General features: G+C 41.9%; 1 protein-coding gene across 1 annotated transcript in view; it reads right to left on the minus strand.

The window, feature by feature from the left end:
- The window catches only part of ptgfrnb (prostaglandin F2 receptor inhibitor b), an 82340-nt gene that overhangs the window by 21395 nt on the left and 36813 nt on the right, over window positions 1-24132 (minus strand). Inside the window, exons 6-11 of the mRNA XM_049570713.1 lie at window positions 21649-21795; window positions 20614-20774; window positions 20106-20226; window positions 18987-19206; window positions 18702-18889; window positions 10016-10135 (exon numbers count right to left, since the gene is read on the minus strand). Of these exons, the coding sequence (XP_049426670.1) occupies window positions 10016-10135; window positions 18702-18889; window positions 18987-19206; window positions 20106-20226; window positions 20614-20774; window positions 21649-21795 (957 nt within the window). The remainder of the gene's footprint in view (window positions 1-10015; window positions 10136-18701; window positions 18890-18986; window positions 19207-20105; window positions 20227-20613; window positions 20775-21648; window positions 21796-24132) is intronic.

A 24132-nucleotide genomic window follows, 5' to 3' on the forward strand; every position in this document is an offset into this window, starting at 1 on the left:
TAAACAGAAGCACCCCCTGAGTGAGGCGATGATGTTGTTGAAAACCTTTTGTTAAAAACTGCAGTCTGATCCCACTGAAATCTGCCATTTCTGATGATCCCTTTAAAGCTGCATGTCCGCTCCCATTCCTGTTTAACTGAAGACCTAATGGAGTGAAAATGATGGCAGTGCTCTGCTGTTTAGGACTATCTGCTCAACATTTTCAATTTGTGTTTTACTGTCCTCTCCTCTCTTCCACTCCTGCTTTTATACCCCCTCTTCTATCTCTCTCTTTATGTTTGGCTAGCTGCTGTTTGCTCTAGTTTTTTTTTTTTTTACTACAGTATAAATGTCCACAGTGAGACAGTGTTTGATGTTTCCAGTTAAGACTCTTCTTTCGCTTCTGCTGAACACCTGAAAAGAAGTGGTAGTTTTGATTTTTTGCAGTCATCTTGAGGCCACGGAATACAAGAAAGCAGTTTTTGATGACAAACGAATAAATGACTACTGAATAACTTGCATGAAACTTTTATCTGGATGTTTTCTCACGTCTTGCTACTTTTGAAACTCTAAAATGGGGCGAACAACACAAAGAACTTTAACTATTTATCCCCCTATAACTGAAAAATAATCACTTGCATTTGCCATCAAGTTAGTGAGAGAATGGAGCTGAAACATAAATAGCATAAAAGCAAACAGGATGTTTGCACAAATATGGGCTTTTGGACTCTTGACAAACAGACCAAATCTGCATTTCCTAGGCCCATTCCCGATACACCCCTTGCCCCTACAACTTCACTCTTAACCCTCCGTTTTGTTTGTTCACGTCGAGGGGTAGGATGTCCTGATTCATTTTGGGATAGAGAGGTAGGGCGAACAGTTTGGGCTACATGGCCCTTTCCAGAGGCACAGTCCAAACTGACTGTTATGAGAAATCATCGGCAAGATGGCTGCAAGAGCAACAAAAGAAACACACAACTGTATTTTCTTTGTCAATTAAGGTCTAAAAATAACAATAAACAACTATTGTCTTCATATAATGTTGTTTCAATGAATTGTGGTCCTTTTCTTTGCAACAAGCACTAAGAAAGGGATTGCTGGTACTGTGCTGATGTCTCACTTTCTTGACGTTTCACCTCTCATCCAAAAGGGCTTCTTCAGTTCATTAAACTCAAGCAAATCCGTTTGTCTACGATATAGCACTTAGAATTATCATGACCTGAGTGACTGAATCTTCAAAGCGCTCAAAGTGCTTTTACACGGCATGTCACACTCACCCATTCACACACACATATTCACACACTGGTGGTGGGGGCTACCGTACAAGGTGCCACCTGCTACTCAGTAACCATTCACTCACACACAGATGGAACAGCCACTGCAAGCAATTTGGGGTTCAGTATCTTGCCCAAGGATAGTTCGAAATGCGAGCTGGAGGAGCCGATGATCGAACCAACAATCTTCCGATTAGTCGACGACCCGCTCTACCTCTGAGCCAAGCGGCAATAAATAAGTACAATAAAATAAGTACAGCAGAAACGTCAGATAGGTCAGACCAGATATATGTTTAACTATATATCTCTAAATGTGCAGTTATGGCTGAAAATGCAACAGGAATAAACAAGTTTGCGGTTTTTACATATCTCCACAGTTGAAATAAATTCACTGGACTAGATGTCTGCTGGGAAGCGATTGTTGTTAGCGTGATGTTACGGTGATTCCGTCTAGTTTCATGGTTTTTCTGTTGCTATTGCATAATCTTTGGACCGTTTACTTCGTGTCAGCTCCTGCATTAACAAACAATCCAACAGGAAATAAATTCGGACCAATTTAGATGTTTAGTTGACAAGTTTGAAACACTCCATAGGTGGTGGACACTCGTGGCTCCAACCGGAACCATCTAAAAATAAGGACATCAGTATTATCAGCTGATAGTAGTTTTCCAGAAACAGTTAATGGAGAGAGAATCATGAAAATCTCGATCATCTTTCTGTCATCCGCTCTCATCACCTCACCACTTCATATTCTTAACTGTCCATCCTCTCTTCACAACAACAGCTCTTTCCATACTGCCTGCCTCTCCCTCTTTTGGAAACTTTGCATGCTCTTCATCGAGCCACTCTTCCTCCATTTACTGCCTCCTCTATTCACTCCCTTCCACTCTCGCTCACTTTAACAATCTGTTTAGCTCCCTCCACTTTTCCCCTATTCACTCCCACCTTTTCTCCCTCTCTCTCCATCTCGCCGTCTATTCTTCCTCTACCTCGTTCTGTCTCCCCGGCCGGCTAACGGAGCGTGAGATTGGCTAATTAACGGCTGCCTGTCGGCCCTGCAAAGACAGCTGGGTAATTTGGTGACAGTGGAGAGGAGAGAGGGAGGAGAGACCGAGGAGGAAATGAGGAGTAGAGGAGCCAAAAGAGGAGAGAGGGCTGTGTCATTAAACTTACCACACAGAGTTATTTAAAAATATGGTGCATGTTGCCAGGTGTTTGGCAAGTGAGCGTGAATCCTGTGTGCATTGAACAAACAAAACCGGTGTTATACTCCTCATTAAATTGTAAGGATGTTATGTGCAGCCATTACTGAATGAAATAGTGGGAAAGCATGCCTGAAGAAACAGCAAGGATCCAAGGAAATGATGATCCAGGTAAAAATAAACATAGTCCATACAAAAATGTCAGCTGACAGACTTATTCACATTAGCTTCATTAGGTTAAATTGTTCAAAGCTATTTTAAATTCATTTTTTAACCAGTGGGGGGCAGCAAAACAAGCTGTTAACACAAGATTGACTTTAACCACTTTACAAAGTTATGGCAAATGTCCAACAGTCACTCTCCTTTTAGTTCCATTGTAGCCACCACCAAGTCACCAGATGAATCTCATTATTTGGCATCTTACTTCTTAAATGCTCTGCTCCGCTAATTTTATAAGAGCCTTTTTGCTGAAAACAGCTGCCTGCTGCAGCTGGAAACGACTTTACCGACAACAGTGAGACTGAACCAAAAAAGTAAATGTGCCGTAACACCAAAACAACAAGTTACAAGAGGCTACAGCACAACTCAGACCTGAGGGGAACTGCAGAGTTGGGTGAAGTGACCCTTTTTATATCAAACATAACCATTTAATTCACCACTTATATTGCAATATTTATTGCCGCAGCTTTAAAGCTGTTCTTAATTTTGTTCCTGAATTCATAAGGCAATAAGTGAAAGAACTTTGCCCATGGAAGCTGTTCTCCTTGTGTTTTGATTGAGCATAAAACAGAAATGTTTTTCATTATAAGTTTGTGCAAAAGGTCAATTACTGCTGTTACAGTTACTGCTGTCATTATTACTGTTGCGCCCCAATTCCCACATTCTCCTCCCATTAAAATAACACAGCCAACCAACAGAGGCTGGCAGCAAGTTGAGGTGCCAAAATCCAAAATGTTAAGTTTTTATGCAGATACAGTTTATCTCAGTGGATTATATTGATGCCGAATTGACAAGAATACTGTTGATATATGACGCCTTTTATCTCGTGCTTCTGGAGTTGCATGTTTTTGCAAACATATGAAGAATTGTTAAAATGTCATATTTCTTAAAGGGAGTTTGGTGTAATAGTTTCCACCAGCAGCAGGATGGGAAATAACCTCAAAAGGAATCTAGTTGTTGTCTTGCAAATAGTGACCCTGCAAAATCCTCAGTCTTTGCAAAGTCTTAGTGTGTGACTAAAAACTCACATTGTCTGTAGAAGTGAGAGGTTGTCAGACTTTAGGTCTGACAGCACCCTAAAATAGTAGAGTTGTCTTGCTTTGGTCTGAAACAGGGACTAATTTTGTATCAAAGTTGCACAATTGCCTAGAGTTGGTTCGTGTTCTCACAGCAGCATTTACAAGCGAACCAGATAAAATGCCTTGTGCGAGACAGCTGCTCTTGATTGGCATCAGCATATTTCAACAAAATATTGAAGAAGAGTACACTTGCAAGATAAATATGACATTTACTAATGTCACAATGGAGGGACAACTACGCAGGTTGATTTCAGCGCTGCTCATCGTGGACTATATTGCTGTCATTGTTCATTTTTAGTCAAACCATACAGTTTGAAAATGAGGCGCGGCTCCAACTAGAAAACAATGTTTTGATGCATTGGATGTGCTGAATGTGCATATTAAGGCAGTACAGGAGGAGGTGCACATTAATAATCCTCCAGGACTGTAACATGCTCATGTTTAACCCAAACAATGTGTCATGTGACTGCAGTTGGTTCACATCCAGGTCGGAACACGTTCTCACCACAAACAAACCGCACCAGAGCTAAGTTGTAACCGGACCGAGACCACCTCTTCAAGAAGGTCTCTGCTTTCCAAGTACATGTGAACAAAAAGCTCAAGTTCCTAGATTACCTCACAGTGTTAAAGCGTATACTGGTGCAAACTATTTGCGAACAAGGTGTTTAAAATGGAAAGCAGAGAAAACTGTTTTCGAAAACACAGAATGTCATTTTAGAGTTTAGTTTACTTGATGAGTTCCTTTAACACCACATTTACACTGAATCTAAATTAAATCATCCTGATCAACACTTGACAATCGTGCCTTAATGTTCGATCCTAAAAGGAGTGTGTGAGCATGAGCAAGTAAAGAACAAAGCTTTATTTTCTCCCAGGAGGATCAGAGTGGTATGCTGTTATTTTAACAAAAGAATTTCAAAGCCGACAAAGGAATCCAGCGATATGTTGAAAAAAGACCCGAACTGTCACAGTTTCAGTGCTTCAAACAGGAGGGAAAAATATCTCTAATGGTGATGTCATCTTGCTGCCGCTGATTTCAAGTGTGCAGCGTCTCACGAGCGCACACTGCCATCACTGCAATAACATGCCAGTCATTCCAGCGGTAATGGATGCTATGTGTCCGCACGCAGCAGCATGCTGAGATAACACATCAAAGCACAACAACACAGGGTCAAATACACAGTCACTCAAACACAAACACACACACACCGTGCTTCTGTGTTAAAGTTTAGCTTAAAAAGCATCGATTGTAAAATCTGATCAGAAATTCAGCACAAACGAAAAGTGACTGCACTGATCACAAACTGGGGAAGATAAGAATGCCCAGTCCTAACTCCATGAGATAGATTTGACATATTTATCCACATTTAATTCTGATGTCAATATCGTCAGTGGTGGGAAATCTCCAGACAGGAAGTGATAAAAGATTACGACTGAAGTCTGAAAGTGAATTGAAAGCCACTGATCATGCCTGAAGCTCTCTCAGGCACACACCCACCGGATTGCCTACCAGCTGCTGTCTGGGGCTGTCAATGTGTGAATCTGCTAAGTGCAACTTAAACATAAACAGCATTAAAAGTCTAAAGCCGAACAAGAAGTCTCTTGAAGCTACATGTTCATTACACCCAACAATATGCAAGTGTTGGATGAAACAAACAGTACACTGATGATATAAATGTTAAAGGATAATTTTGGTATTTTTCAACCTGGATTTGCCCATGTTTTCGTGTCTAAGTGCCTAATGAGGACAACATCTTTTCAAATGGTCCAGAGCTGAGAGTGACGGCTGCAGCTGACAGCCACAAAACAGGTTGCGATATAATCACTTGGTGCAACTATGCATTGACGATGTCGGTCCACAACAAGTGCTTGTTTTTGCCACTGACGTGCTCTGAATAATGTCTAAGTGTTTGACAACATAATGTAAAGGACCCCTAGACAGACAAACATTTTAGGTAAAGAGTGACATCCTTTTTTTTTTTTTTAACCAGAAACAGCCCCAAAATCACAATCGCCACACCCACCAGACTCCATTCAAAAAAACAGCAATTTTATCATCGTAGAACACACTTCATTCAAAGCTGACAGAACAAAATAAAACTCCCCAAAGCTATCTTGGTTCATCCTTCCACTTTTTTCAACAATCACTAACTCTGGTTTGGTTGAAATAAACCCTTAATCACTTAGTTAGATATGAAAATATGCTTGCTCTATGTACACTTAAATTGCTGTTTATTTAAATGGAGTCTGCTGAGTTTGGTGATTGTGATTAAGGGGCTGTTTCTGGTTGCACAAAAAGGTTATTACTCTTTAACAAAAAGTCTATCTCTGTAGGGATCTTTTCCATAATGTTGTCAGACACTTGAAAAACAATATGAGCCTGTCAGTGGCAAAAACAAGCACTTTTACTGAATTTAAATTAATGGTGCTCAATTGCAGCTTGTTTAACTGATACAAAACACTGGAAAATTGTGTCCAAGTTGGAAAAACATTGAAGTTACCATTTAATATGACATGAGTTTACAGACATGCTCCCAGCTCTGTGAGGTTGCACTCAACAGATTAACCCACTGACACAAAGACCAATCACTCTATCCCTAAAGCATCACTGCTAATGAGGCAAAACCTGGTAATACTGTAAATAGCAACACAACGAGAAATGTAGTGTGGCTCTGAAAGAGATGAATGTTAATTTCAGTCGTTCTTATCGACTGAAATGTCCGCAGCACTACACAGGTTCCATGTCGTCTGTGAGATCTGTAATCTCTGCAAAGGGTTCATGTGAAGTCACACACACTCACACACTGTTAAGTATTTTCCTGAGGGTAGTCAATAGCTTCACTAATAAAAGGCAGCACAGTAAATATGATCACTGACTGAATAAGCAGTGAGAAATGATGAGAGATACTTTGTGTGTGTGTTGCACAATGCCCATCATAAAAACAAGCTCCAACAGAGAGCTGTTTTCAGCCATCCCTGAGGAATGTTACACACACACACACACACACACACACACACACATATCCTGAAGTTCCCCTTCCCTCTTATTGTGTCAGAACAATGAGCAACAAAAGGTGAGTCGGTAACTAATCAGCCCTCAGTCATTGTTAACACAGCATTTATTACTTAACTGGAATAACTGTATTGAGCTGCAATTTGAAAACCAGTATACTGCCACGCCCAACAGAATATCATTAGCTTGTGTGTATGTGTGTGCGTGCGTGTGTGCATGCAGGTAAGTACACCTGAGGAAGTGGATGTTTGGCTGTTGTCAAAACTTTGCCAGCGTCAGAACCACACCTTTGTTGATATATGTCACTCGATACCAGTTTGCTAATTGGTCCATTAGCTAACGTTTTAGCTGTGTGTCACGCACACTCGTGACACTGTCAGATACTTTCTCTGCCATTAGGTACCCGCCCGTCTGGAAGCTGATAACGGCAAAGGATAAGGCTGGTGATACTGTGTATTTTTATTGTCAAAGATCAAAACCAGTGATTAATTAATCGTACTAAGTAGCTGAATCTTGCATATGACTCATATCTCTGTGCAACAGAGCCCAATTATTGTCCAAAAACTATTAAAAACACATGTTCCTTCATTACCATAAACATGAGCACTGTAGTTTATTTTGAGCTGGTCCCACACGCACCATCCTGCTGCTGGAAATACTCACTAGAGCAGCAAATATGTATTAATGCGAAGCTAAAATCAGTCCCCAACTTCTTTTGTCAAGGCATGTTCCTGAACAGCACTTAGTTACAGTTTACCCTGAAACCAAATCACACACGTCACACACACCATAAAACATCATGAGTCATGGTGACTGCGAAGACAACAGCCTAATGGAGAGGATAAAATAACGAAAGGGTCATCTGACCGAAAACACTTCTGGCATCTGGCCTTCCATTTAGTGTAAAAGTCTGTCCGTGATTTAGTGATTAATGAAGTTACACATTAGTTGGAGTAAGTGATCACATGAATGTTGCTGTTTCCCCATTGGCTGTTACTCTTTCAAAATGAATAGGCAAGGACTTGTTCCCTTGGACTTAAATTGGGAATGATTTGTCTATAAATCAGTGGACACCAACACAGTCCATATAAGGACTTAGAGCTAATGATTACTGTATTAGCAGGAAGTAATGTTGTTGGCTTCAAGACAATTTTAAATACCAACAGACTGGAGCAGACCTGCCTATTATAAGCTAGTACATGACACCTAATACAACCTCTAAAACGACTGTGTTCAAAGATAATTATAATTACAGAGTATATTTTTGTGTACTACATCATTCTTTTTCTCCCTCCTTCCCATAGTGAGCACGTCCATGCGTAACTTCTCTATCAGCTGTGATGCTGTGGGGGAATTTCTTCCCATGGTGCAGCTGTCTGTGAGAGCACGCTCCACAACCACCAACCCACCGACCCCTGCAGCGCTCCGCTGCTGTGGATAAACATTTATGTTTATGTATGTGCATACATCACATGCACACATACATTCCTGTGAGAACGCAGGTGCTAAGAAACGTTTGTATATGTTCAAACACGACAGGAAGTGGTATTCTGCTCTGTTTGTGTTTGCAAAATAATTCACAAACAACCAAAGCCACACTCACACGTGAGGTCTGTAATGTGTTTTGTCTGCTCACTGTGAGGATGTAATAGAGAAAACACATGTTGGACTGTAAAGACGGATGCACAGAGAAGAGGAGACGGAGAGAGATGGTGACAGATGGGCAGAGGGAGGTGGTGAGCCATACATGCCGCCATGTGATAAGTTCAAGACGAAGGAGTGATGAGGGAGAGGAGGAAGGACAGAAGATGGATGGATGTTTGGAGGGAGGAAAGATAGGAAACGAGGAGGACAGGAGAAGAAATATGGAGAAATAGTTGCGAGTTACACAGCAGATGGTTAGTTTCTAAAGACGGGAAGGGAAGGAGGGGAGGAGGTTGACAGCATCTAACATTTTTATTCTATAATGGAAAGTCATTAATATGCATTTACTGCACTGTACAGTTTTCATTTTAAGGTATGTCTCCCCTAACTTCATTACATTTCAGAGGGGAATATAGTATTTCCTTCCTATCAATATTCATTGCTTTTGGTCACAGCATAGGCTGACATATTTTTGGGAATCCTGTGGGTCACAGGATTACAATAGTAATCGTAGTACAATGAGGCTGTGATGACGTTCTGTTGTCTCATTTAGCCACTTGTTAGCAACCGCCTTTTTTAAAGACACCCAGACAGACAGGAAAATCTCTTGAGCTTGTGTTCTCCACAGACCTTATTTCAGGCATCTAACCAAAAACCCACTCAAAAAAAACCAAACAACTGACATCAAGACGAGGGAACCAGGAGTGCTAAAATGCTAACTCATTTACTCATTCCTGGAGTACTCTTTCACGGGCCAAATCTTGCTCAAAATAGGGATATAAATTGAGTATCACTGGCATCGGAAGATAATATTATCAAAATGTTTCTAATTTCTGTTAGCTGGAATTACTATCAATTCAGAGCATGCGAGTGGGCTAAGCGCTAGTGATTTGTCACATGATTGTAGCAGTTGTGCTAGCTGTGTGAGGAGTTATTTCAGCATGATGCTATACTGCATATTTCACTGAACATGCTTAGTTTGTTATATATAAATATGAAGTTCTAATATGAATGAAAGCTTTTTTCTTTAATTAAAAACAAAAACATCTTTCTTTTGTCCATAATTAATCGATAATTGCATTGTAATATGGTACCATAGTGCTTTTTCTTCCGGTTTACTTGTAGTTGGTTATCTCTACATTAATCTTAGTTCAAGCAGCCATGTTGTGATAATATTAAGATTAATTCAAATGTTAAAGGTGATAGTTAAGATTGAGGTGTTATTATAATCTACAGTGTTATAAGTAACCACAATGTCAAGCTGCAAACACACACCCACGAACCAAAGGGAAAGAATTTAGCAGGCTGTGTTTATGTGTGTGTGTGTGTGTGTGTGTGAGTGTGTGTTTGTGTCTTAACAAGAGCGAGAGAAAGAGAGTCTATTTCATCTTTACAACCATTTGAAATGCAGGAGTCACATTATTCTCATTAGCAGAGCTGCTGACAGGTTGGCAGGTGAGGAACGCAGCACAAGTACAAAGTGTGTGTATGTGTGTGTTACAGCTGTGTTAAAAAAAAAAAAAACAGCAGAGAACTCAAGAGAAAAACAGAAACAGCAACTCATAGAGATTTATGTGAAAACATCTACAAATATATGTGGTCTACCTGTGTGTGAGCCAGTCTTTGGGGAGGATCCAGAGACCCTGAGCGAGCACTCCATTTTGGCCGTTTCCCACGGATACACGCTGGTGGTGTCTGATTGGATGGCGACGGAGAAGGACGGGCCTGCAACGGCAAACACACCAGCTCGTATAAGCTTTATTCAAAAAAACATTTGACACAGACAGCAAACATCAGAGAGACTCAAGTGAGATCAAAAGGATTCATTTAAACACTGACTGTGTTTAAACCTATATACTATAATTCTGCATTCAGGTCCCTGAAGAGCGGCTTGAGATGTGAGCACACTGGGAGAAAATGGTGTTGGGATGGTAAACATGCTTTAAAGTCACAGTGTGTGATTTCACTGATATGCTGAAATCAACAAGGACAAACAGCTGTGGTGAACATCAATAGAGACCGACGAAAATAGATGACTTTTTAGGTGTAAACACATTTAGATTCACTGTTTAAGGGTATTTGCACTAGAATTGGCTGCTGCAAAGCTGACCCCGCCCCATTTTAATATGTCTTACACAATATTAATGGTGCATTCAATGTTCCCAGTCGGAAATTTCAACTGGAACTCCCCCAAAGTCGTAAAGTCAGAGGAATGAAACCAGCCCCACCTCAAAATCCAAAATGGCTGTTCTGCGCTTCAACAGTAGTGAAAGCTGAAGTAATTTAGTGTTTAATATCAGTTTTGTCTCATTAAATCAGTCATACACACAGTACTGTCCAACTTCTATCTGTCGACACATTGCTACTGGCTTGTGTACAGCCTAATGCATTGTTATTAACTGGTACTGCTAACAGTGGCTAACCTGGCTACAACTGGTGTTGCACATCCTGGATATCCAACTTGCTGTACTGGAATGTGATTCGACTTTTAATGCAAGTGTCCGCCATCCCCCTTTGAACAGTATTGCTGTTTTTATTCCAGCAACAAAATGTGTCTGCCCAATTCATGTCTCTTGTTCTGTATGTTATTTTATGCTCTGGTTGCATGCTCTGTGTATTACATTCTGTTTACTGGCTCTGTTTTGAATTTATGTGGTTATTGCAAAATCATGCTGGCATTTTTGACGATTAGGGGCCAGTGTGTAAGAGCCGAAACTAATTTTTGTTAATGTAGCTCGGTGGCTTAGTGGTAGAGCAGGCGCCCCATGTACAAGGCTGTTGCTGCAGTGGCCCGGGTTCGAGTCCAGCCTGTGGGCCTTTGCTGCATGTCATCCCCCCTCTCTCTCCCCCTTTCACACTTAGACATATAAAGACATATAAAAGGTGTGTGCCTCCCAGCTACGGATGTGCACATATAATATTTTCCAGATCTAGTCATCACATGAATTACTCAAGGGAGGATCAAATCCTCGTGGAGGAAAAAAACTATTTTTAGAATGCATCTTAAAGAGCATGAGAGCTGCAATAACAACCGCAGCACTATATGTGATGCATGATGCTCATTTTCAATCAAAACAGTCACAGGTACCATTTATTCACTGCTATCAAAATGTGACAGAAAAGCAATAAATAATAGGTCTATTAATGACACAAAGGCGTCAACTATTGGATGTACAAGATTAAACCGCCGTGCGCCCCGCAGCTTTAGTGTCAGGTGAGCCACTGACAGCTTGACAGCAGCTGATACACTTCATAGTTTGTAATGGTAATGGAGATAACACATAGTTGTGTTATACATACATGTGGAAACATTTTAAAATATATAGGCTACACATACACATGTAAGGTTAAGGTTCCCTCATTAGTCCACACTCCATATTGGGTCCGGATGGGCACTTGAGCTGCTAACCCTCTGGTTCCCAACCCAAGTCCCTATGGACTGAGCTACTGCCGCCCAAATCTATTTACTTTCAAAGAACGTTTTGCTCATGGACCCTCTTTTTGGATCACACGGAACACATAAGGAACCCTACGAAGCTACAACTGGAATCTGACTGTACACTGTCAAGGAAATAGTCAGTAATGGATGAACTTAAGTGTTCTAACTTTGATACAATACCTTGAAAAAGTCCACATCCAAACCATTTTCAGTAACAGGGAAAGTTCAGTTTAGGACTAGATGTTACAACTGATGCACATACTTGAGTAATAGTGCCGTCTGGGGGTCTGAGTGGGAGCCAAAGGGTTAGATGGATAGAAATGTAGGAGAAAAGAAGGAGCACAGGGAAGTCTGAGCCAAGGAAAGATGTCTGAGCAGACTGAACTCTCCCCTGCTGGACCGGGCCAAACACTCTACCTCCCCCTACTCCCCAGTTTTGAGGAGGGAAGAGAGGGGAGAAGAGAGAGGAAACTAACAGGAGAAAAACGTACCTAACTTCGGTCGAGGTGGAGTTTAACATTGACAATATAAAAGTTACAAAGAGAAAAGAAAGCGCAGCTGGTACAGGTGTATGGATACTGCGGAAAATTAGTATTGAAACTGTTTCAAAGATTAAGAATAGATATATATCGATAAATCCACATTTTGGACAGCACTAGATGGAATGCAATACAGCGAATTTTATGGTGATTACCTTTTAGATTCTGATTTAATCTATTGTGCAAAGCAGGCAGTACTTTTCACAGCTGACATCTTAACTTGTTACAGCAGAAGCACAGGTGTTACGAATAACATTAACAAAGTGAGTCATGACAGTGTGACAGTGAGCCAGCATGCACACTAAGAGGACCCATTAATTTCTTCATTTACATCTGTGCTTTTCCTGCTGTGACACGTCTTCACTGAAAAAAGCCTTATTTAGTTTATTACACTGGACTGATGGTGCTTCTAAAGAGAAACTAAATTTCTGAAAAGGAGAAACTGACGTGACTTGATTTGACTTGAATGCGGCTTTGGAGGAAAGGTTGCAGGGAGGCACCAAGCTCATCCTGATCCGACCAAATGTCACTTTCCTCTGGACTCACGCGTTAGAGACAGATGGACTGGCGGACAGACAGAAGGGCAGACAAACCAACTGCTGTTCCTGGATACTAGTGTTATCTGGTGATTTGGCCCCAGCTCTGTAAGGACATAACTGCTGGCTTAATGTTCGAAAGTGCCGTGTGTAGCTGCCTGTAAAACATTAACTCTGACGTATAAATCCATTCATGCTTAAGTGTCACGTTGTGGCTTTCAGTGTATGGATACTTTCAAGTCGTCTCAGATAACATTTAAGACGTTGTAACAGTTTTCCCCAAGAATGCTGCATTAATCATGCTGTGGTGTAAACAATCTACTGTATAATACATGCTCCCTGGCTGCATAAACACCATGTGGATGGATATAAAACATCCTCCCTGGGTCTTGGCACTGGTGCGCTGTAAGTGAGTAAATCAGTCTTTTCTTAAGTCTAACAGGAGCGTTCAAGAAACACTTGCCCAGTGCCAAAATGTTTTACATAACTAGTGTTTACATTAGAAAGCATGGCAGTCGGATATTAATATTCTTTCTGAGGGAATTATCAGCAGCATCTTTAGCAACTTATTTATGTCTCTACTTTTTTCTTCACTTTCTATAACTAGAAGTGTTTTGTGGGCTGTAAACTGCTGTGAATGTTTCATGTTGCAGCACCACTTGCAAAACCTTTGGTCATGACAGGAGCACCTACACAGCCTAGGACAAGGTTACCCACGTCAGCCTACAGGTTAGTTGTGCTGCTCTTCAGTTTACTGCACTGTGCACCAACTGGGTCTGGTGGGAGCTAGCTAGCAATGCCACTCATGCAGCTATTACTGCTAATAATGTGGATCTGACCCAACAGTTTTGCTGCTGAAACATTGTGCCAGCCCTCCCAATTTGCCCCCACATAGCCCTGGTAAGTAAGAAACCCCCTTAAGCATAGTTAACTATGTTATCACTGTTAGCTCTGTTAGCACCGTTAGCAGTGTCAGCATGGCTAGTGGTTCTAACATATGGTAAAACTTCAAATGATAGCCTGGGCTTTTATTTGCTTCAACCACTGAACTCAACTGGCCTACTTAAGAGAGTAGTCTATATGGAAAAGGCTTTTAATTCCTTTCATGCAAGCAAGACAGCTCTAGGTCTGAAAGCACTCTTGGATTTTATTTTAAGTTTTCCGAAAATCTCAGAATGAGCGGCCATGAGTTGCTCCCACATGACCGGGGTGGCGCGCAGTGCAGAGCGGGCAAGGCAAATGTTGGCTAACCAGTGGAGACTGGAGGGTGGGCAGTGGGCACTATGTTTCCTCATGTTAAGGTGGCTGTCAGCAAAGCCAACAGAAAATAAAATAAAATACATCTAGATCACAAAACATTACAACTAAAAGGAAAGGTACATTTCACGTCACTTTGTGTTTTTTCCTTTAAGATGTACCTATTAGTTACCAGTTAATGGGCGTTGGGCCATTGAAAGCCAAATTGACTGAAACTGACATCCCTAGCAGGGACATCAAGTCTGGGCGAAAAATCTGTTAAAGCAAATGGCTCCTTCACACTACACTTCTTCATGACAAAACACTGCCTTAAATGTTGATGTATTGTCTTCATTTCACTGCTGTCAAGCTTCTGAGACAGCTTTCAAACCACTCATCAACAACAATAATGTCTCATTTGCTTCCAAGACGAGCGATGCAGAATTCATTACTCTCACAATGAACAATCAAACGGCATTGTGTCCAACAAACCACACGACTCAGAGGCTGTCCCTCTCTAAACATATATGAGGGTTTCTCTTTCTGCAGTGTGGGTCTTCATGTTTGGTTATGGGCTGTAATATTTACCCGCTGATTTAAGTGCTGAGATCGTAAAATGTCAGATGGTTTTAAACAAGTTTAACCAAATTATGTAAACCACTTATTTGGAAGCAAAAACAAAAAGGGAACACACCCTAAACAATTACAGCATGGAGCATGGGTTAAACCAGAGGGCAGCTCTACAAAATCTCATGAACATCGACAGCAATTGTACATTTAACTTTGCAGAGTCACAGTGTCTGCACAGCTCAGAGAGATTAAAGAATAACCCACAAGAATTTACAATAAAAATCAGATCCAGGCTGTAAAAATACATTATTTCCCTTAGAAATGTGGGATTGTTGGACTGATTTGAAAGCTCAGATTTAAAGCCATAAAATACAACTCATGAAGGAGGATATTGGGAAATCTTTACACTGATCCTACTCTAGACGAAATATGACATGTTTTTCCACTGGCCACTCCATATTTATGTTACCACCCATCCACAAAATCACTCAAACACTGAATAATTTAACAGAAAATGTGCTGGTGAGACTTTGCATTTCCATATACGGCATCGTAAAAGATCCCCATACAGGCAGAAACACCACAACACGTCTGAAACATTCAAGATACAGCTGGAACCTTGGGAGATTTGCCAGTTTGTGGATGTGCTCGTAACACACACATACACACATACACACACACACACACGACTGAGTGCAAAGAACTTCCGTCCCCCAAGGCGAGTATAAGGGGTTCTTGAAAACTGCTCAGCTTGAAGCTTGAACACTGTCAGTGTGCATGTTTGTGTGTGTGTGTGCGTGTTGCTCTGTGTGGGGTCAACTCAAAATGTTCGACTCGGATACACACACTTGAACAATTGAAAGATTACACACACACACGCAGAAAAGGAAAGCAGCGGTGCAGATCTCTGCAGCTGGCTGATTGGCCAAAGGGCTTCACTTTGAAGATGTCCCAGAGAGAGGAGGAGGGAGGGGGGAGAGAGGTAGAGGGAGACAGTGGGGGTGAGACAGAGTGAAAGGATGGCGGAGAGAACGGGGGAGGAAAAACGGCAAGTGAACGAGAGAGAAAGAGGAAGTAACGCTCAAGGGCTGTTGCCCTCCCCAGAGAGAGATGGAAGATAGTCTTCAGTCCATCTTTCTCTCCTTCGCTGTCATCTTCCTTCAGTCCTGAAGTTTTTTTTTTTCCCTGTAAACCTCATTCAGATGGTTTAAAACGCTGCAGCCCGTCTTCTGTCAAACGTGTAACAAAGTAATGTGAAGGGAGGAGGGACTACATGGTGGAGCGAAGCATGATGAAGAGCAGATTTCTGATTTTGTTTCATATAGTAACTCACAGCCTCTCAGCCAAGCTAACCAGTGACTTCTCCCAGCACAGCCTGACATATACTGGACTCTGTCAATCTAAATATCTGAGATTTTAAAAATGTAAAATTGAAATAGGGCTGTGCAATATATCAATGTTATATTGATATCGTGATATGAGATTAGATACTGACTTAGATTTTGGTAGGGCTGCCCCATAATAGCTGACCAAATGTAGTCGACCAGAGAGGTCATTAGTGGTCAAGATTTCATTGGTCGACACAGGAAAAGGGCCACGCTCAGCAGTCAGACAGGAGTCATGTTACAAACCAATCACAGCCGACAGATATCTTTCCCTTCTTCTGTAAATATTCAGTCTGATAAACATGGAAAAATTGATCATTTAGTGCAGGGCTACCCAGAGCTTTACATCTGCTGACACACTTATAACAGCTCCTGGAAGAAGATCAGCTCTGCACTCAGGATTTCAGGTGAACAGGCTATACAATGCTTGTTAAAGTTGCTTAGCAACCTCAGACTCAACCTGCCACCGGGCTCTTGAAAGCTGGGATAAAAAAGGCACAAGAGTAGCACCCAACGCCCGGCCTTGCGTTTTCCAGGCGGTTAAAGATGCAGCACGTGTACGGCCCCTAATTAACAGGGCTGGTACCTGCGGTTATCACACAGGCTAGTCAATAACATGTCGGGCAGGAAATCCAAAGTGTGGGATCATTTTGAGAAGGTGAAGGATGAACCAAAGGCTCTCTCATCAATCTATCTGATCGACTGATCACTTATCCACCCCACGACTCAAAATTCCACAAACTGCCGCTGAGGAAATGGAGACTTGTGAAGAGTTCTGCCTGCGCTGCGTTCAGGGACCCACAAAAATCTCAGAATTTAGAGAGCGGTCACAGACTGATACACAAGGACACACAGGCAAGAAAAGAAACAGCAGAAAGTTGAATTTCACGGCCTGATAATGGCCTTCTGAACCTAAGAGTAGGTGTGGAAGGTGCCAACTAACCCATATCTATGACATTTATCACCACTGACAACCATTCAATGGCCAGATTGGCTGGTATGTGTAGTCTCAACAATGTTCATTTACATGTCTCTTAAGTCTCTATCTGTCTATCTATCTGTCACCAAATGAAGTAACACAATGGTGACTGAGCCTATAGCCTGCTGTTGAAAGTGCCTGCAGTTGCTGTATTACAAACTGGGTGGGAACATTCCCAATAAAAAAAAAAAAACATCACAGGTGGCCAACAGTTAGTGACATGTTATTTGTACCCAACAGTGGTTGATTCCCAAGAGAGGGAAGGCGGAGTTGTGGCAGCAGACTCGCTCTTATACTCATGCCACAAAGGTGACATCGTTTGGAATTTTGGAAAGTAGGATCACCTCCATCTCCTTTCCTCACTTCCCTTTTCCTGTCTCCCCACATTCTTAGCGTTTCTCCCTGTTCGCCTCACCCTTTGTCCTTGTCGCCTTTTCCTTTCCGCCTCCTCAGCCCACCTCGCCACCTCCCTCTCTTTGTCTTCCTCCTTGTCGCCTCCCTCTTCTTCCTCCTCTCCCCCTCTGACGCTCCTGTTCCTCCCCTTGTCTCCCACCTCCCAGTCAGATCAAAGAAAGTTAAGTAGGCCAGTGGCTGTGGTGGGCGTCAAAGGGCTTAAGGTGTGTGTGAGTGTGTGTGCATCTTTATTTTTGCACATTATTAGAGAACTTATGTTGGTTATCATAAACACTGTGTGGGTGGATGGTATGTGTGTTTAATGTGTCTAGAAATGTACAGCACTGCTAATGTACTTCTATCTGTAGACAGTTTCTCCAGGATATCCAGGATGATTAACATCGATTGTTTTTCTCTGGTATTTTTGCTCAGATTGGTATCAAAGTGAATATGGGATTGGATGGCTTGAAAATGGCTTTAAATTAATGATGATTCTTACTGAGTGTTAGTAAGTATTCTCCCAACATTTAGTCTTCTGCTATGCTCTTTGTACACAGCCTGGTTGTAGGAAATTTTACTTAATCATAGGACTGGACCAGAATATTCACTTTTTTGGTTATTCTTTCATTTGGTATATAATTTGTTGCCTTGTTTAAATGTTTAACTGTGCTGCACACAGCAGACAAGGACTGATTGATTGTGAGATTGTTGGGACTGTTTAACGGATCGGTGTTGGATGCTGGCCACTGCTGCAGAGTTAGCATACGCCAGTCGGGCAGACATTGAACTGACCATTCATCGGGAGGAGAGCAGTTACGAAGCATTTAACTCGTGGAACAGATCTGAAATCTGTTGCCACTAGTATGCTGTTTCTGCACTTCTGTTTCACAGCTGTGTCAGGTGTTGTCCCGGATTCAGAGCCTATTATTATGACCACTAATGTTCAGCAACCCCCTGGCCAAAGCCTCAAATATTTGCTGTTCATTTTACTGCCGAAGCTCCGGAACCCAAAGATAGTTTTCAGGGCAGCCAAACTAAATGAATACAATGTGTTAATCAGAAAAGACTAATTTAGAAACAAACAAGAGAATCTAAAGGGTTATGTGTGGGACACACGGCAATCAATGCTTTCAGCTTTGGCAATGTATTGAAGTATTTTTTACAACTATCAATAATTAAAATTGTGTGAACACCAAACATACACACTGACTCACCATTTTCCTGAAAGTCGATCTTGACTTTGTTGGACTCTGCCCTGGTGGCTTTGGTCCAAGCTTGTCCCGGCTGCTGTTTGGTCCATGCTGTGATGTCACACCAGTAGAAACCTCTGTCGGACAACTGGACGCCCGCCAGGCGAAACCGAAACTCTGCCGGACCAGACTTTGTCAGAACCAGACCGTCTCTGAGTGGACAGAGAGAGTGCGAGACATGAAAGCATTTCAAAATCAAACGCTGACTCCAGTGCATCGTTAAAGTGATGTGTTGATGTATACATGTACCTCCTGTTGGGGTCTGTAGCTCCTCCGTGCTGCAGGACGCTGTCAGGGCTGAGTGTCATGATGGTTTTCACGGTGCTGTCCACGTTCTCCTGTGATTGGATGAGCACTGAGTAACCTGCCTCCCCGAGGTTCTCAGTGGAGACAGTGCAGCTCATCTCAAAGGTAGCTCCACCCACTGTGGCTTCACGGATACGTTTGGCAATGACGTTAAGAGTAGGATCTGAAAATAATGCCAGTCAATCAATCAATCAATCAATCAATCCATTAACTTGAACTCTGTGAACTCCCAGTGTCCACAGGGGGAAATCCCCAATGGTGGCCAACAGGAAGTGAGCCATTACATCATGAACTTGTTCTGGTTCAAAGCAGGCTCACACACACACACACACACACACACACACACACACACACACACACAAATACACAGCAACGCAGTTACATCATGGCTCAATTAACCAAATTGAGGGCACCAAGCTCAGAAAGTGGGACTGGAATAGAGAGAATGTGTGTGTGTGTGTGTTGTGGATAAAAGAGGCTGAAACAAGAGATCTGTTGTTATCTTGAAGGATTTTACTCTGAAGTCTGGATATGATATGTAGACATTAAAGCTTATTCATAAAACTCAACAGCGGGGTTACTGTCACCGACTGGCAGTATATTACAATTTTCTTAATCATGAATGTGAGTTAATGGTTCGTTTTTTCTGAATTTCTCTTAAAGTGCCTCATTAAATCAAAGATTACGACCTGGAGTAATTGTTGATTTCCCCATAGTGCCGAGTGTTGGAGGTAACGGCAGCAGAGATGTCTGCCTTCTCTCCGATATAATGGAACTAGATAGCACTCAGCTTGTAGTGCTCAAAAGCACAAAAAAATATATTTGAAAAACTCAACAGCAATGTCTCTTTGTAGAAATCATGACACGCTTACTCAAGATAATCCACAGACCTTGTTGTGAGCAGTTTCATGTGGGAACCATTTTCTTTCTGCTGAACTACACCCACCAACCGCATCACCGCTCAGAAAGAAGCGTGCATCTACTGCAATATCATCCAATAATATAATTTACCAAACAGAAGATAACACAACAGATGAGGACAGACATATAAAGTTTCCTTACGTTTCATATCCCACTGTACAGTCAGCGGTGAGCTCTTGTACTCGACAGTGTTCACCATGTCACCCTGGCTGTTGACACTCCAGGCTGACACAGTGCAAGCATACTGGCCCATGTCGATCTCCTACAGACAGAGTGAAGATGAGTCAGTGATCAACATCAACAACATTATCTTTAGGACTAAACATATTTTGGATTTTGAGATTCACAGAGAAAACTACTGTTTTATGTACATGTGTATGGCCACATTGACAGATTGTCACCTTTTAATGTTGTTGTGGCGAACGTGCTAGCAAACAATTGCCAATTTACATGTCAGCCAAAGAGCAACATTAGCCTTAGTTTGTATCTGTTCACTCCATGAATGTACGTCCCATAATGACTCTCATTTAGCTCTATTCTGGTCTCTACCAAATGTTCATCAGGCTGTCTTCATCTCTTTTTATCTGTTCACAGGCTGCCTTTAATCTGGTCATCACAGGTATAGTGACTCCAACATCATGATGTTTACCTGTGTGCGGAGAACCCGCAGTTTGAATGTGTTGGGCTGGACTCTGGTCAGAGACATCACGCCGCTCTTCAGCCTGTCAGAATACGTCTGTCCCGGCAACATGTTGCCATGGCTGTCCAGGGAGCCAATGGGATGCGAGGTCTGAGGATCATCCCCTATACCTGCAGGTGATTGGACAGTAATCAAGTTTAGAGGTGATTTCTAGTTATTTCTTTAGTTTTTTTCAAGGTCCAGTGTGTCAAATTTAGGTGAATCTATTGACAGAAATGCTATATAATATTCATAATTATATTTTCATTTGTGTATAATCACCTGAAACTAAGAATTGTTGTGTTTTCGTTACCTTACAATGAGCCTTTTCTGTCTACATATGGAGTCGGTCCTCTTTCACAGAGAGCCACATTGTTTCCACAGTAGCTCAGAACAAACAAACCAAACACTGACTCTAGATATGCCACTAAACCAGGGTTGCCCAAACTTTTTTAAACGTGGGACAGATAGATAACGTGAAAATACCGAAGGGCCAGCTGATTCTATCGTTGAATGGGTCAAAAACCAGAAAAGCCACAGACAGGGCAAACACATCAGGTTTATCTTTCAGTGAGAAGGTATTCAACTTTCCACTGCTCCTGAAAGCAGCGGCCCTCACTGTCGACCAAACACTTCTTTGCTGTGGCAATGTCCGCTACCTAGTCTACAAAATAACAAAACATCTTCAAAATAAAGTGTGTTTTTTACAAACTCGACATGTTCAAAAGTCACCTGTGGCCCATTCAGAATGGAACTGCAACCCACTTTTGGACCACGACCCATCAGTTGGGAACCACTAGTCTACAAACTTTATGACCATCCTGCCATTGTGAGGCAAAGGGGAAAAATGCAAAGTGATTGATCAACTAATATTTTCTGGCAGGCCACATATGGTATATTTAGACAGTCAGGCTGAGGAACATTTACGCTTAATCCTACACACTAGACCTTTAAATAATTCTGTGGACATATGACAGATTTTGAAAAAAGCTGAGGTGAAAGTACCAGGAAGTGTGGTGTGCTCCCAGGTGACACCCAGTCGGCCTCCCGGGGGTAAATGGGTAATGTTGGTCACACGGCATGCCAGCTCTGTGGGTTCAGCCGTCATCTGTGGGTTCACCACGGCATCGAGGGTCACCGTGAAGTTCGGCTCTAGCGGGAAAAAGTGACATAAAATTAAAGTCAAAATCATTATATGCAAACATTAAGAAGCTTTTAATGACATAAACGTTAGCAGTGTGATCCCAACAAAGGAATCAGATCCAGGGCAGCTACATTTTGAAGCTTTATATCTGCATATCTTGGTCAGTTATTGAAGCAACACCTTTCTTATTTCAGCAGGGGGTGGAGATGAGGAGGGGCGACCAAGCTGTGACACCCTGAGACACTCATCAGCACCAGCAAACACACCTACAAACACACAAGCCCTAAAGAATGTAACAAAAGCCCAACCCTGAAGCTTTGTGAGTCCCAACAACTGCTGCTGAAAAGCAGGGCATTGTATCGTCATACAAAGTGAAACAGCTTTATTACGCCGCAGGTCTCCTGACAAAACCACGCAGCTGGTTCATTTAAGGTACGGTCAGTTTCACAGTCATTAGCTCCCCATTCAAACAAGACCCTGTGAGACATGCACATGGTTATGTAAATGTGCTTTTACACCTCGGAGGCAAACAGGAAATATTTTCGTACAGCTACACATTCAGTATATATTTAATCATCACTGTTGTCTGTATCACTGAGGCTGAAATTAATACTCTTTTCAAAGAAAGAATCAGCACCCTGGTGATTGGACAACAACTCAAACCTAATATATCGAGTTACAGTACTGCGCCGCCTCCAGAGAAATGATTCCCATCCCAGCAGGGCGTTTCTTTCATCAGTCATCATTTTACAACAGCCCTGAATCTTCAGACAAATGCAAAGTGAATCCTGTTTTTGTGTGTGTGTGGTTTGGTCCTTAATATAGAGCTGCGTGAACGAGCCAGACAACAGAAATAGACCTGTGTGATATGAGGTGTGTATCACAGTGTTAATAGTGTGTGTGCGTGATTGTGTATGTGTGTGTAGGTGGCGAGGCAGGTCCTCTCAGTCAGACATCCAGATTGCACCTTTACGCCTCGATGAACAGGAAACACACAGAAAGATTTCCACCTGCTTAACTGTGAGATACCCCCTCCCCCCAGCACACACACACACACACACACAGTGACATACTGTATATGTATTTACAAGTGGCCACTGACAAACCACACACACCTTAAGACACACACAGCAGAAACATGATTAATCCAAGCACATACGTAAGAGTGCGCCTGAGTGTGTGTTTGACCAAGGAGGGGCTTTGCGTGATGTCACTTGGACGTCATACACACACACTGACTCATGCACTGTCACCATCTGCTGTAAAACACACACACGCGTGCGCACACACTTTGATCGATGAGAATGTGTGAACTTTCTCTGCCAATTTGCCACGCGCCTCGCTCTCTCTCCCACACTGATATGTTGCCTTATTTAGTCGAACAACTTGTCACCAGTTCAGGAGCTGTGGTCCTGCGCAGCACCAGTATACCACAGGATACTGGATCTGACCAGTACAGGGTTTGACAGTCATGCATTTATTTTGTTTAAGCCAATAATGACTGTACCAATATTTTGTGCCAAATTAAATACAAAAATCTGACAGTTTAGCTCTTCTGACAGGATAACAAGGAAAACGCCTGCAGGTTAAATCCCATTAGACTTTCAGCCTGTTGAAAAACACAATAGGAATAGACAATAAAACCTAAAAAAAAATTAAAACAAATATTCTGAATTGTCTGAGACTTCTAACATCAATGAATTCTGCCATAACCAAGGCCATTTAAGGCCTTAAAATTAAGACTTACTTACTGTAATTTCAGACATTTTAAAGGTCCAGTGTGTAGGATTAAGGGGGCTATATTGGCAGAAATGGGAGATAATATAATAAGTATGTTTTCTTTAGTGTGTAATCACCTGAAAATAAGAATTGTGTTTTTGTAAACTTAAGATGAGCCATTTATATCTACATAGGTACCTTGTCCTCATCCATGGAGATCACCAGTAGCCAAGACACTGGCACACATTTTCGCATCAGCCACCTTAGTAAGCAGCACATTTTTTTATTGTGAAACTGCTTTGTTCAGTGTTTTTCCCAGTTTAAATCACCAAGTATGTTTGTTTTGGAGAAGAGGAGTCCTCTAAAGAAATTCAGCTCCTGGAAAGAAAACCTTAACTATCAAAAGAGCTATTTTTGACCGCCTGGAGCCACAAAACATATTTGGGCCTTATGGTAACTCTGGATATTCAGTCTAAATTAGCCTAAAGACATACAGAATAGGTCTAAATGAGCATTCATTGTTAAATTCTGTATTTTCCTCGGAGACTTTAACTTTTATGGATTTGGGATCCATTACTAGCCTAACTAGGGAGGCTCAAGACTAGCCACCGCTGTTGAGGTTTGGC

The sequence above is a fragment of the Epinephelus fuscoguttatus genome, linkage group LG24 (genome assembly GCF_011397635.1).
Source record: "Epinephelus fuscoguttatus linkage group LG24, E.fuscoguttatus.final_Chr_v1".
Lineage (NCBI taxonomy): Eukaryota > Metazoa > Chordata > Actinopteri > Perciformes > Serranidae > Epinephelus > Epinephelus fuscoguttatus.